We start from the raw sequence: 13624 nt of genomic DNA, 5'->3' as shown, positions 1-13624 counted from the left end.
GAGTTTCGTTCATTTGTTGTCCGTGTTGACGGAGATTTCGCAAGGAACATTTCACAAAATTTGTCAAAGTTATTGTTTAAGTCAATGATGCAATCTCTAAGAAATTGCTCAGTTCGGATCACTATAGCATATAGCTGCCAAACGAACTGGACGATCGGAATCAAGTAATCTTGTAAGGAAAATTCTGGATTTATGAAGGGTATTTAGTTTCGACCCAACATAAGTTAACATTTTTCTTGTTAAAAAACTATTTGTGAAATTAAGTATCTCGGGAATCCGGCAGACAGGGATGAACAAAAAATTAGTAGAGGCAAGCATTGCGATCTGTTTTATTTTCAATGTGATCTTTATTCACTTTTGTCTTACATTACTAGGAAAACAAAACATTTAAATTATTTATTAATCCTACGTATATGTGTATATTCGTACTTGTATTTATAAATATGTATGTTTCAGTATAGTGAAATGTAGACTAGAATGATGAAAAGTTAAGTAATCAAACGAGGTGCATGCAATCCATGAACATTTTCTATTGGTGGGCAGTGCGTTGCGCCTGGAGGTCCCCAGTCATGAAGTCCCCTGGAATTCGCAAGACGATGGGTTAGGCGATGGGCAATACTAAAACCACCACTACCTTCTAGTTGGGTTAGAACGATAATAACTTGCCTAAATTGGAGATAGATAATTATTGCAACTGGAATACAATTTTAGAAATTTATACCTTTGCAAAGGCGGTACCGAATCCACCGTTTTTAATTCACCTCTTGTAGATACAACGTTGTAGCTTTCTTGGCAGTCACATTTAACATGAATCCATTTATTTTCGTGACGATTTTCAACCATTACGACAAGTCCTGCCCATCCCTAGTTAAAGAAAACAATATTTCAAAAAGAATAGAGTGTGTTTAATTTGAACTGAAGATCTTTTATGCAAATAATTCTAGAAATTTGTAATATAATAAATCCTTCCTGGTCCTTGAACCCGGAATACTTTTTGTGCTGACTGATAAGCTTTGATCGAAGATCTTGAATCATTTTATAACTGCTACACATACACGCAGCCATGAAATTTGAAAAGTAAACTTTCTTTTATACTCTTGCAACATATTGCTACAGAATATAATAGTTTTATAAACTAACGGATGTTTGTATCACCTAAAACTAATCGAAACAGATATGGCTTACATAGTATATATAAATTAATAAGATGATAAAACGATTTAACTAAATTTGGTATGTAATGTTACCTTGACATTCCTACGTTCAGTATGAAAACAAGGGAAATCGGACTACAACCACGTCTCCTTCCAATGTAACCCAATTTTAAATTCCATCTGATTCTTTCACTTTCCAAAATGCAAATCAAGAACCAATTAATATAACGAGATGAAACCTTCCACGAATAGTGTCTTTAAACTATGCCACCATCTGACTAAAAATTTTCCAAATCGAGCCAAAACTGCTCGATCCCCTAGGTACCAAATATGTGGACTCCGGTACCTATGTTGACATTTGAATGGAAATATCGGTCAGTAAGTAGGATATATAATTGGAATTCAGAGAAAATCCTTTCCTGATAATGGTATTCCCGTGAGGGAAACTGGGTTGAATCGGATCAAGATAAAATGTGCTCAAATACATCCCTTGGACGCCATATACCAAATATGCAATTTCAAACCTCCGGCTCGCCTTTTACCTTATACATATACGTATTATCTTCAGTATTGAAATATAATTTTTTTTTTTTGTAAAATTAATATCAAAATTAACAAAAATATTTGATAGCACATATATATGTATATATGATTGTTTTTCTTCAAAATGTAATAAAATAAAAATTCATCAAGAGCATTAACACTACTACCATACCAAATAATTAGTTATATGGTATTGTTGATAATCTTTGATATTTTTTTAAGGGGTTCAATGCGAGCGAAGTTAGTATATGAGCGTATTGTATATTAGCGAAAAGTTAGTATATGATTTTCGTTTTTCTAACAAGCTTTTTGACAAATATGTCGTACAGTATGTGAGTTATATATTTATAAAAAGCGCCGGTCTTGATTCTTACAAGTTTCAAGATTATAAAATGTTCGGTTACATCCGAACTTAGCTCTTCCTTACTTGATTTGCCAACACCTGAAGATATTTATTAGTTTTTGATCCTATCAAGTTGCAAGAGCAGAAAATGATTAGTCCTTGCTCACTTGTGTTTTTTTGCACATTTCCTTTTAAAAGTTCATTTAAGCTTTTTAACCTGTGATTACCTTTGTTAAATAGTAAGCAGTCATTCCTTCTCTTCCTTCGTGACGCTGACCTTTTGTTAAAGTTAGACTTATTATTGCATCAGCTAGTAAATGTGGCGAAGGCGTAATTTGCTCTACAAGTAGACGTTTAGAACTGTGTATGGCTAAAATACACTGAGGATATTGATGAGGTTCTTCGATTCCAGTATGCCAATGATTAAATGCTAGACAAACTAGTAAATATATATCACGTTCTAGCATTTTATGACAGCCCACAAATCCGCGCACCTATTAATGAAGAAATAATATGCAAATAATTATGTAAGAATTCATAACATTGACAAACGTTCTACCTGTCGTTTACTATGCTCCACCAGTCGCCCAATCTCTGGTGAAACTGGCGAACGAGTTCGGAATATCACAACACATAAATCTAGTTGCGAACGCTGAGATTTTTCTGAGTTCCGTTGTCCCTCTTGGAAAAGTGTAAATTCGGCTTCCGTTGGCTCCAACACCGTGAGCAGAACACATGAAATGGAACATAACGGTTTCAACGTATCCTATAACATCAAAGGGGGATTTAGAGATACTTAAATTAATTTATGAAACAATTTTGGCACAAAGTTTAACATAAAAATGCAATTTACTTTATTTCTAAGTCAACTGCATAGGACATAAGTACGTGTATTATTCATATATTCTGAATATTTCTTTGCAAATATACTATAAATCTGTAGGTAAATAGGTTGAGGTGTACCTGCAAACGGACTTCATTCCAGCCAGAGCGTACTTTGCAAATATCAATGCAATCGAAATAATTTAATACATCCTCAAAAGAAATCCAGAAAACACCTTCTGATGCCCCGTGTGGCATTAAAACTTCTCTTAAGTCCTCGGTCCAAAGGTCAGAGTCGTCGGACCAATCTCCACGCCAGGAGTAATGCCCCCATGGATTACGAAGCTTTAATAAACGGTGGCCTTGAATATCTCTAACATCTAGCACGGAGTACGCATGACGAGGCCTTAGACCTTTTCGTTGGTATTCGTCTTCATCCACCTTCATATTGCCTCCACCACAACTAGCACCCATTAAAAAGCGTACACAACGCGAACTTAGTAATTGCGCCCAGATTAAATCTTTATCTAATTCATCTTCACTGGGCATTGGAAGCGAACTTGCTTGCAACGGAATGCTTTCACAGGGTGCTCCCGTCAAGGTAGCTAAACCTTCAATCGCACGCCCAGAAACCAGAGCTTCATAACAACCATGAATTTTTGCTACCGCTTTTTCAATTAAAGGAACCCATAGTTGTTTTCTTTTGGCTTGGGAATAAACGAGGTGTCCACGTTTGTCGCAAGGTAACAAGTCGTCAACCAATACTGTTATCCATTTTCCGTCTTTACATAGGCGCACTTGATAGGCGCCCTGTAAACATATTTCTTTTGTCACCAACACTTCTCGAACGAGGTCTTCGCGTTCTGCTAAAACAGCAAGGGCACTGAGCAACCAACAATTTCCCAATACACCTTGACATATGTCAGATGGAAGTGGGGTTCTAAAAACTGCCCAAGGAGGAAAAGCTCCACCTTCACAACTTATCTCATGGGGACGTCTCCATTGTACAACTGTATTGCCATCAGGAATGCTATTGGTTGGATTGTAATATAAACTCTTTGGCGCCGGAGGAAATGAATCGTCGACAAAAAGTTCGTTGTTATCACTACAGTACTGAATAATGTTCTTCCATTTATTTAGCGCCTCCTTTTCTTCATTTTGTCGCAGATTTTCCATAAGTTTGCTTTCTTGCCGAATGTCCATTGTAATCTTTCCACACAGTGGTAATGCCACTTCGGTTATGTTGCAAGCTAACCCTCGGGGACTAGAACACATGTCGCAAACCACAGAAGCTGAACAGTTTTCATAAGTGCACGCTGGGCACTGCCATATTTTGGATGATACAGTGTTATGGCTACTACTAACGCTGATCGCATGCTGACCGTTACTCTCACTTGATGTCGCTGTTGGTGACACGGAAGTCATAGTAGAACTCGTGTTTCGAGTTAATATACTGCCACCCGTACTGTGTCTCTTAGGAATGGCACCTGATGAACTCCGCGTTTGTCGAGGTGATGGGCTCCTCGACACCTTTGCTTGACTTGGTTGTAAATTTACCGTCTTAATCATAAGGGGATGTCCAAAAGGAGAGTTGCAATTCAAAGAGTTGGAAGAAATTGTTTCTGTAAGTAAATCGATATTCAGAAGTACTAACTTTACATTATTCGCATTATTCGTTAACAATAGGAAAAAAAACAACTAAATTAATAATTTAGCTTAGAGCAATTGAATATAAACTAACTTAACTTGATGCATGTAGTAAATTGATTTTTTAATATTTTATAAATAAACTCACCTTCGGTATCGACTTCATTTAACTGTAGTCTCTTGGGTTCAATGGGTAGTGATCGTACTGATTTACATGCAATACATACTCCGATAGATAGATTGTTTTTTAGGGTACATTTACTGCAAGTCCAAAATTCACCTTTACGCAAGGTCATATCCTCGATTGAGCAAATACTTCGTAACTTCGAACCTCCACATACTGCGCAAGCGATTGATGATGGATCGTTAACTAATGTACATTTTTTGCATGTCCACTGACCGTCAAGCAGATCTATTTTATGAAATAAAAAAATTTTAAATTAATTACAAATTTTCAAAATCATAATGTAGTGATACAATAAATGCGCACGTTATTTGAAGGAAAATATTTTTATTTCACAATTTGTAACTACTTATACTATTTAAACAATTTATTTTACAAATCACAAAAAATATAATAAAAAATAAAWAATAATGCAAATATTATAGATTAAATTAAACAGTTTTAAAGAGCAGAAAAACACACTTGAATTTAGAACTAGTTTATACGTGTATAATATTAATTTGATTGTGGTTGAATCATATTATAGATATATGAACATTTATATGAAGAATAAGACAATAATAAAAAGAAAAGTCGCTTATTTTGATTCATTGGTTTAAAAAATCACTAATGAGAAGATTAAAAGTACTAACCAGGATGTGTTATTGAGTGTTCAGACTTCGTTACCGTTATTAAACTAGGCTGTTCTATAGTCTGTTGACTACGAACAGATTCACAAATTTCACAACTATCTGTCCAAATACGATTGTATGCATAGGAACACTTTGAGCATGTCCACGTTCTCCTTGTGTTATTGAGCATATTATTGTCATCATGCAGTCCAAATCGATTCGAAGGTGCATTTAATCTATAATTTTTTAAATAACTTACAAAATTTAATGTACAGATCTTTTAAATTCTAAACAATATATAATTATTCTTGTCATAAATTCCGTTACAAGTTAATATTTCATTAAGTAGTTTACATTTATTGCAAAAAATATTATTTCATTTTTATAACACCAAGAACTTGTAACAGAACTTATAGCAGGACTAAGAACATATACACAAGTCTTAATAACTTTTTATACACAAAATTTCCTAGAATTACGTAAAAATTAATCTTTTATATAAAGAGCATACTTACATATATACATAAGTTTGAAGCAATACATAGAGTGTACAGGGAGATGATTTGACTTTGAAGTATTTAAATTTTTGAATTGCATTCTTCGCTTAATCAATTTTCAAAATGGAATTAAAAACCCGTTTTTCCAAGAATTTAAAATATCCAAAATAACTCAATTTTTGAACACAAAAAGAAACTACTTGTATAGTTTGCATAAATTGACAATTTCAACACTTTAAGGGAAAATTGATATTTTGCCCTCTATCATGGATTGTGGTTTTTAGCAGTATCCACCATTTATATTAAGTTTAGCTGCTGACAAATTATATTTTAATATTGCCTTCTAGTCCATTTTTTACATAATTCCATCGATGAAAACAATGTTACCGACGCCATTTGTTTTCACTATCCCTTTTTTGCTTCCATTGTGCCACACACCACCACCAATGCAGGCTCCTCTATATTGGCAGTCTTATATAATTTTTTATCTTTTAGCGCTTAAACTTCCTTACACCATACAAATTGACAACCACCATTCGTGATTTTTCTCTTTGATAAGTATTTGTTGTTTTTAGTGTTTCCACTCCAAAAATGCAAAAATTCCGAAAAATGCAAATTTTTTTGGGCGTCAATCATGTCAAAAATGAGATAAATTAATTTTTTGCAGATGTTTATTGTTAATTTTTTTATAAATAAGAAAAATAGAAATACATAAAATTCTCTTATTGTTAATCTTGGTTGCACTTTGAAAACTGAAATAGTTTAAAAGAAAAGTCCCTTCAAAGTCGAAACATCTCTCTGTAAACTTCTGTTTTTTGGTTCACCGTATAGCGGTTTGTACAACCAAATGATAAAAAAAATATTTCAGAAGAAACCAAAAAGTAATTATTTTGTTTAGATTTATTTTAGAATTTACGATAACTAAATTATACAACGGAATGTCAATATTATCTACAATTCCAGTGGCACCAACATTTACATTACATTACATTACATTGAAAAAAAAAAATTANAAAATTATATAGTTTTTTACAGCTACACAACGTTTTCTTCTAATCCCAAAATTCAAACATTATCAAAAACAAAAAGTATTGAAATTCTTTATGTCGCCGCAAGAAACAAACTTTGGAATGTCGTTACGATAAGAATTTTATATCAGTTTCATTAATAGTATAGTATAAAATAGTAAAATATAATATCATTCACAGAGGAGAAGCATTTTACACTCTTAATAAAATTATTATGAAGTTTAGGTGTTTAACTTTCCATCAAAATGTTTGGTAATCAAGTAAACTAAAAATAACAATTATTTTGGTGGCAGGTATAAATACAGTAACTAGACAAACCAGACCATTTCTTTATTTTATTACTTTGAGTCATGCGGGTATATTTTCAAATGCATGTGAGTTATATTTTACGTGAGTGTAAAGACAATTACAAAATACAGAAAAATAAGCTCATGCCTCGTGATATTTAGCAAAAAAATCATACATTTTTGATTCACTGGTTTTCCGAGGGCCTTTCCACACCTTTGCATATATTGAGTGCTCAGCATTAATATCCATTTTCGGATCTGAAGTTATCGAGTTAGCGCTTATGTTAACTGCATCGATGTCTGCATAATCGCTTTGCGGAACATTATCATTGGAAATCATTTTTACCGCTAAATCTGTGGAAGTATTAAGAGCTCCTTTACATTTGGTTTTGCTGTAGATTTTGGGTAGATTATCAAGTTTCTCTGCTTTATGGCTGGTTGAATTGGGTAAAAAATCTTGCTCGATTGCATCGTCTGCTGAAATATTTTGTTTCTTAATTTTTTTACTTTTATTGACTATAGCATATATCGGTTGATTATTTTCCTTCGCATTCACATTTTCATCGTTAATATTTATTGTTCGGTTTGTGTTGTTTTCATAAATTGGTTGTGATTCCTGCCTTCTATCATCTTTGAAGTTTGCATAGCCACTTTGTAGATGTTCATTTCTGAAGACTCTATTAGGTCCGATAAAGTCAATAGATTTTTCTATATTGTTTACTGGAATTCGTTTTTGATCCTTTAGCAAGGAATTTGTTAGTTGTGGGACCCAATCATTGACCGCTATTAAAACACTAGAACTTGGTAAAACGAAGTTACTTTTTTCTTGATCGACATTATTGCCTTTAGAAAGTGTTGTTATCGTAAAATTGCCTTTTGGCTCGAGAGTGCAATTATCGGCGGAAGTGGTTTGTATACTTTTTCCTCCTGTGGACGCCGCATGGTATTGAACAAAAAGATAGTTTTGTTCAAATTATTGTTTTAACTTTATATAATAATAAAACAAAACAGAAAATACAAAGAAATCAGAAAGAGCTAAGTATTAGCTTTGCTTGGAATATGCAAAAGTTGTTAAGGCGGGGCCATATTTTCAGATGTTGACAAACCTCGAAAATTCAATTCATTATTCGACGAAATTATGAATGCATCAGTCAAATCTAACTAACAGAAATCTTTATATTCTTTCTATTAGCACTCGGTACATATCGATGTCCATAATTACATCCCGAACACGGTATATTAAGTTTAACACGATGTCTGTAATACAAAGAGGGGCACTTCGGAGATCTTATAAATATATACATATATCGTCATTTAAAATGCAAAACAACGTCAAAAAAATTGAAATTTCAATTTTTTTTTTAATAAGAAGCTTTTCTGTTTTATATAGAAATAAATAAAAATTTAAATTTTTTTAATAAGAAGACTTTCTGTTTTATCCGTCTTTTTCTTCTCCAAAAACTTATGAAAAATGATGTTGGGTTATTTTGCGTTTTAGGTGATGATATACATTCATATAAAATGATCAGCGTGACGACCTGCTCATCTGTCTGTACATACTCGAACTTGTATCAGTCTTTGAGATATCGTTTTGAAATTTTGTACGCGAAATTTTGCGCAAAGGTTTCTTTCGATAGACCGTAAATAACAGTTATTGCATAATTTGTGACTAAAAAATCATTATGAAGGAGGGTTATTTGAAAAGTACACAAATATGTATGTCAAAAACTTTTCAAATTTGATGATTTTTTTCCTTGCGAAATAATCGTTATATGTTGATTTTTATTTTACGCTTAAAAATCATTATCAATAAAATTATCAAATAACTTTTATTTAATGCTTACAGAATCATAGTTAAACGGTACATTTTAAATAACTCTTACGCAATAAGAGTCGAAACTAAGAAGAAAAGTTTACTCTTCAACGCTTATTGTATAAGAGTAATTTAAAACTACCGCATAAATTATTTTGTAAGAGCAATAAATAAAAGTTATCAAATAATTCTTATTTTGTAACCGAAAAATATCAAATTTGTTGTGTGAGCAAAAAATAAGAAATTTAAAACTATTGCTTCTTGATTCATATATTGTTTGGTGAGTTTCATATGGAATTTTAAATAGCGAAAGTTGGAATATAACAGTGATTGTAGTCCAAGTTCGCCTAATTTAACAATCTAACATAAGAACTTTGGGATAATCTTATATGCCTAATTTGATTGACATTGGTGGAGTAGTTTCTAAGGTATTAAGTTTAATATAAAAATGGGCAAAAGATTCGTCCATATCGAGTGTGAAATACATCTGAGTTCTTTATTTAGTGTGTTATCGCAATTTTCACAGTTTCCAACGAAACCTTTATATGCCAAAAGGGTGTATTTATTATAAACTTTTCGCTTAACCACAGTTTATTGGCGAGGCAATAGTCCGATCGCGCCCATATACAATATCAACCTCTCTTGAATGTCAAAGAATTCATGTAAAATAGTTTAATCAAGCTATCTTAATTTTTATTCAAGTTATCGCTACCAGAGGCAGATAGACACTCGAAATCGACTGGTTCTTTCATCCTTTTTGTATGTACATACATATATTATATATAAAACTCTATATCCACCCAGATAAGTTTAAGAAGTTACTAACTACCGTTAGGTAGGCAAAATTAATATGCTCTGTATCTAGTTGCAAGTGATTTTTTGAAAATTAATTTAAAACAAATTAGAGTTATTTAAAAATTTCCAAATAAATCATCATGTGAATATTTTCTTCCAATGAACAACTATACGCGCCTGTGAGAAACACATTTTTTCTGAAAAATAGGCCTTTTATGTCGTTAAAAGTCACTTCTGTAGTTTCTCAGATTGCTTTAGGTGGTTTTGTTAACACTTATATATTTACTAGAAGACCCCAGCCACGCTTTGCTAAGGTATAATCAAATAAATAAATCACATTAAAGTTAGTTGTTCCATAGAGTAAAAAATGTTAAATCCACGAAATTAAAATTTAAACACTATTTATTATGAATATTTCGCAATTGTACGGGCATGCTTATGTATGGTTAATCGAAGATTTTCAACACTACCGAAAAGTATATTGTTGCCGCTTAAATCATGCATGGTTCTGTCCGATTCTTCTCAATTATATGTTTACGTTTAGAAATATTTATTTTTTGTTTCTTTTAACATTGCGACACAAAGTATCCCATCTTTTAAGATGTTTTAGAACAAAATTGGACACATTTTATTTAACTATTATAAAATCGTTTCAGTTGTTTAGTATAGAAGATTTGTCATTCATTCAGCCCTAATAACAACATAAACTTGCCAAAATTGTAAAAAAAAGCTACCATGTTTGATTCAAAACAATAAATTTTTAACCACTAACGGCTTATAACAGATGATACCCGTACATCTAATTTCTACACACAATTTTTTATGTCCTAGATAAAATAGAGCACTTTACAGTCAGTAACACATTGTTAAATGATTAATTGGTGTTATTGCTTTCAAATCTAAAATTTTAGGTTAGACGAGTTTTTGAACATAAATTATATTTTGTCAAATAATATATAGTGAATGTAAGGAATTAAAACAAATATCTCACCGAGTGTATCGTTTGTCTTTTTATCGCTTTTTAGCATAAACGTGTCTGGAAGGTTAAAAATGTCTTTGCAATTATTTACGAAGCAAATATGACAACTGCGGCACGAGACTGATTGGTCAGTTGTAAGACTCTGAGTTTTACGTAAGCAATTAGGACGTTTGAAAACCTTGTTCTTTTTATTATCTTTCGCTTTTGGGTGCTTTGTGCTGCCTTGCTTATAATAGCTGTAACCCCGATTCAAAATGGTATCTTTATATATAGGCGCCAAATAGCTGACCGTGTCGCAAATAATGCAGTGCCACGTAACGGAACTATTTTCAGTTTCACAGTTATTACAAACCCAACGTCGGTTCAACGATGGATTCGAAAAGTGATGATATAACTCAATGGAGGTTTTAACGTACTTCCGCGTATCTTCACAGTCTATACAATTTGATGGCAAATTTTTATTGTTGCGTTGTGGCCTTCGTAGACAACCTCTAAGCATAGATTTATAAACCCTCTTATGCTCACTTCTGAAAAGTGAATTATATAATTATTTAAATATTTCTAATGAATGAATTTAATGTTATATGCATTAAAAATGAGTATATTATATTTTGTAATTTTTCTTTTACATTCGATTTAGTCAAAAATATAGTATATGGGTATACAAATATACATATATGCATATTAAATATTAATATTTCATATGATATTCGTCAATATCACTTCCTTAATATTGTGATCTTTATTTTTTTTTTATAATTTTATTTTTATGTTTATATGTTAAAATTAAGTTTGTATTTTTTGTGTGATGAAAAACAAAATACGATTACTTTCTATATTTAACAGCAATAGTTCGCAAAAATTAAGAAATTAGTGCTGATTTATCACCATATCAGAATATAATTTTTCATTAAGCATGATACACATGAAAGTAGAACATGTCACCAAAGTGATTAAATTCGCTTAGACCAGCTGTTTTAATTTCCAATTTAGTTTATATTATTGTTTTTAATCTTGTTAAAGCAAATGTGTAAATAACTTTTAAATCCCTCCATTTGTTTTGTAAAATCATATTGTACATATTTATGAGGCCGCACGATCACACATCAAGTAACTTGTAGTAACTAATTATGTTTTCGAAGTTGACGTGGAAAGGGGGCTCAATTTGCGATTGCTTTTGTTCGATTGGTCCGTTTTGGGTTGGTTTTGTCCGTTTTGTTTTTACTGACTAGAATATAGAAAGCTCTTTTCTATGATTCGTTTCAATTATAAAGTAATAATTTGTTGTTTATTTTAAATATGTTATAAGAGATCCAAAGTTAGTGTTTTAGAAGGCGAGAGGGTTGTTTTAATAAACAAATTCTTACCATTACAAATGTTAAAGAAGCTTTCTTTACCGATAAATTATTGCCGATTACTTCTTTAAAAAATGGTTCGTATTTACGGTTAGTAAAATATTTTCTCTTCATGATCGACATGTATCATTTGGGTGCCTTATTCGGTTTAACTTAGATTCGGAAAGTTGATTAAAGTAGCAACAATGAAGCTTTGCTCTAATTTTATTAATTATACATCTTCAAAAATATATATTCATAATGACAAATGAGTATATAAAATCAATTAGGTTATATATAAATATTACTATGGTATTTCTGTTACTTAAAATATTATATAAAATATGTGTGTGTTTTAAGGTTGTATTTTACTCATCAATTTGTTTATTTTAATTTTAAATTTAATTTTTTTCACTACTTCACAGCTTAAATACATTTATAAAAATTGTTTCAAAAATATAATCATTGGAAGGTATGTACATATGATTACTAAAACCAGAAAAATTTGCATATGTTTCAAGCTCTTTGTTAACTACCTTCGATGTTATATTATATGGCTGAATAATCAATAAAATGTGTCACAAAGAAGTTTACTTAATTGATTTTTAACAATTTTTATTATCATGCCAAATACACGATGAACATTAACCTACTTGGTTATGATTTCATCCTCTTCCGATGAGGTATTTGAAGATGGATCATTGTCGGAAAGGGATCTTGAGGCAGGAAGTGTTTCAGACCCTTCAGCATTACACAAATCTTTCTCTTTGTTTGAAAACAAAATTCGACTATTTTGCACACACTTCTTGTCTTCTGATATATTTGTTGACAAAATTCTTTGCATTGTACCGCAGTTTATACATTTTTGAGGGTCGATACTATTACAAACTTCACATTTCCATTGCAAAACAGAAGCTATAGTGCCCATTTTTCAATGGTTAACGCAATTCCCACTCACAGATATCATTTGAAATTCACTTTTCTGTGAACCAGTACCAATTTCTCACAAGCAGTCCTTTTGTTTCTAATTTAATGATTAAAAACATTAACAGCTTTAATGAAAATAACCAATTTATTTATCCATTAGGAAGTTGGTTAAACAAAAGTATAGGAAAGTGCAACCCAAATCATACAAAAAAAAACGCAACAGGGTCATACCAAATATATAAATATAATTTAATAAGAATCTTTGCACTGTCAACATTATACCATGCTCAGACTGTGATAAAATATAGTAAATGGTGGAAAATTTAAATTCTGACAGATAGAAGTGAAATGATGACCCGTTTCGTTGTGTGGAGTGTCAGATTTTTAGTTTATTTAGAGATCAAGAACATATGTATATAAATAGTTGCCGTTGGCTTATAGTTTTTGAGATATTTGCATTTAAAGTTCAAAAATTCAACTATTTAAAACCCATGTTTCTCCGATTTATAATGAAATTTAAACTTATATTTTTTAACTTTTATATTCATAACAATTCACTAACTTGCTTCTAACAATTTTTTTATTAAATAGTGCAAAAATAACTTTAATACCATATTAAACTTTAGTTAAAATCCATTTATTAATATAATACGTGTATTC

General features: G+C 31.5%; 1 protein-coding gene across 2 annotated transcripts; it reads right to left on the bottom strand.

Moving 5' to 3' along the window:
• Positions 1 to 322: 322 nt before the first annotated feature.
• On the bottom strand, positions 323 to 13147 carry LOC108970878 (calpain-D). 2 transcript variants are annotated; one of them, XM_018936559.1, is made up of 10 exons: positions 12691 to 13147; positions 10716 to 11230; positions 7293 to 8043; positions 5326 to 5540; positions 4658 to 4921; positions 3004 to 4511; positions 2600 to 2806; positions 2268 to 2534; positions 722 to 864; positions 323 to 666 (listed from the first exon to the last, which is right to left on the bottom strand). In XM_018936559.1, exons 1-10 carry the CDS (start codon positions 12963 to 12965, stop codon positions 489 to 491), a joined length of 4323 nt encoding a protein of 1440 aa, XP_018792104.1. In that variant the 5' UTR covers positions 12966 to 13147; the 3' UTR covers positions 323 to 488. The 2 variants fall into 2 exon arrangements, with proteins under 2 accessions (XP_018792104.1, XP_018792105.1); XM_018936560.1 differs by having other exon boundaries at positions 3004 to 4484.
• Between the last annotated feature and the right edge of the window lie 477 nt (positions 13148 to 13624).

The sequence above is a fragment of the Bactrocera latifrons genome, unplaced genomic scaffold (assembly GCF_001853355.1).
Source record: "Bactrocera latifrons isolate USDA-ARS-PBARC rearing strain unplaced genomic scaffold, ASM185335v1 scaffold_312, whole genome shotgun sequence".
NCBI classification, from domain to species: domain Eukaryota; kingdom Metazoa; phylum Arthropoda; class Insecta; order Diptera; family Tephritidae; genus Bactrocera; species Bactrocera latifrons.
Note: the sequence above shows the minus strand (reverse complement) of the source record. Positions and strands in the feature narration are given on the sequence as shown.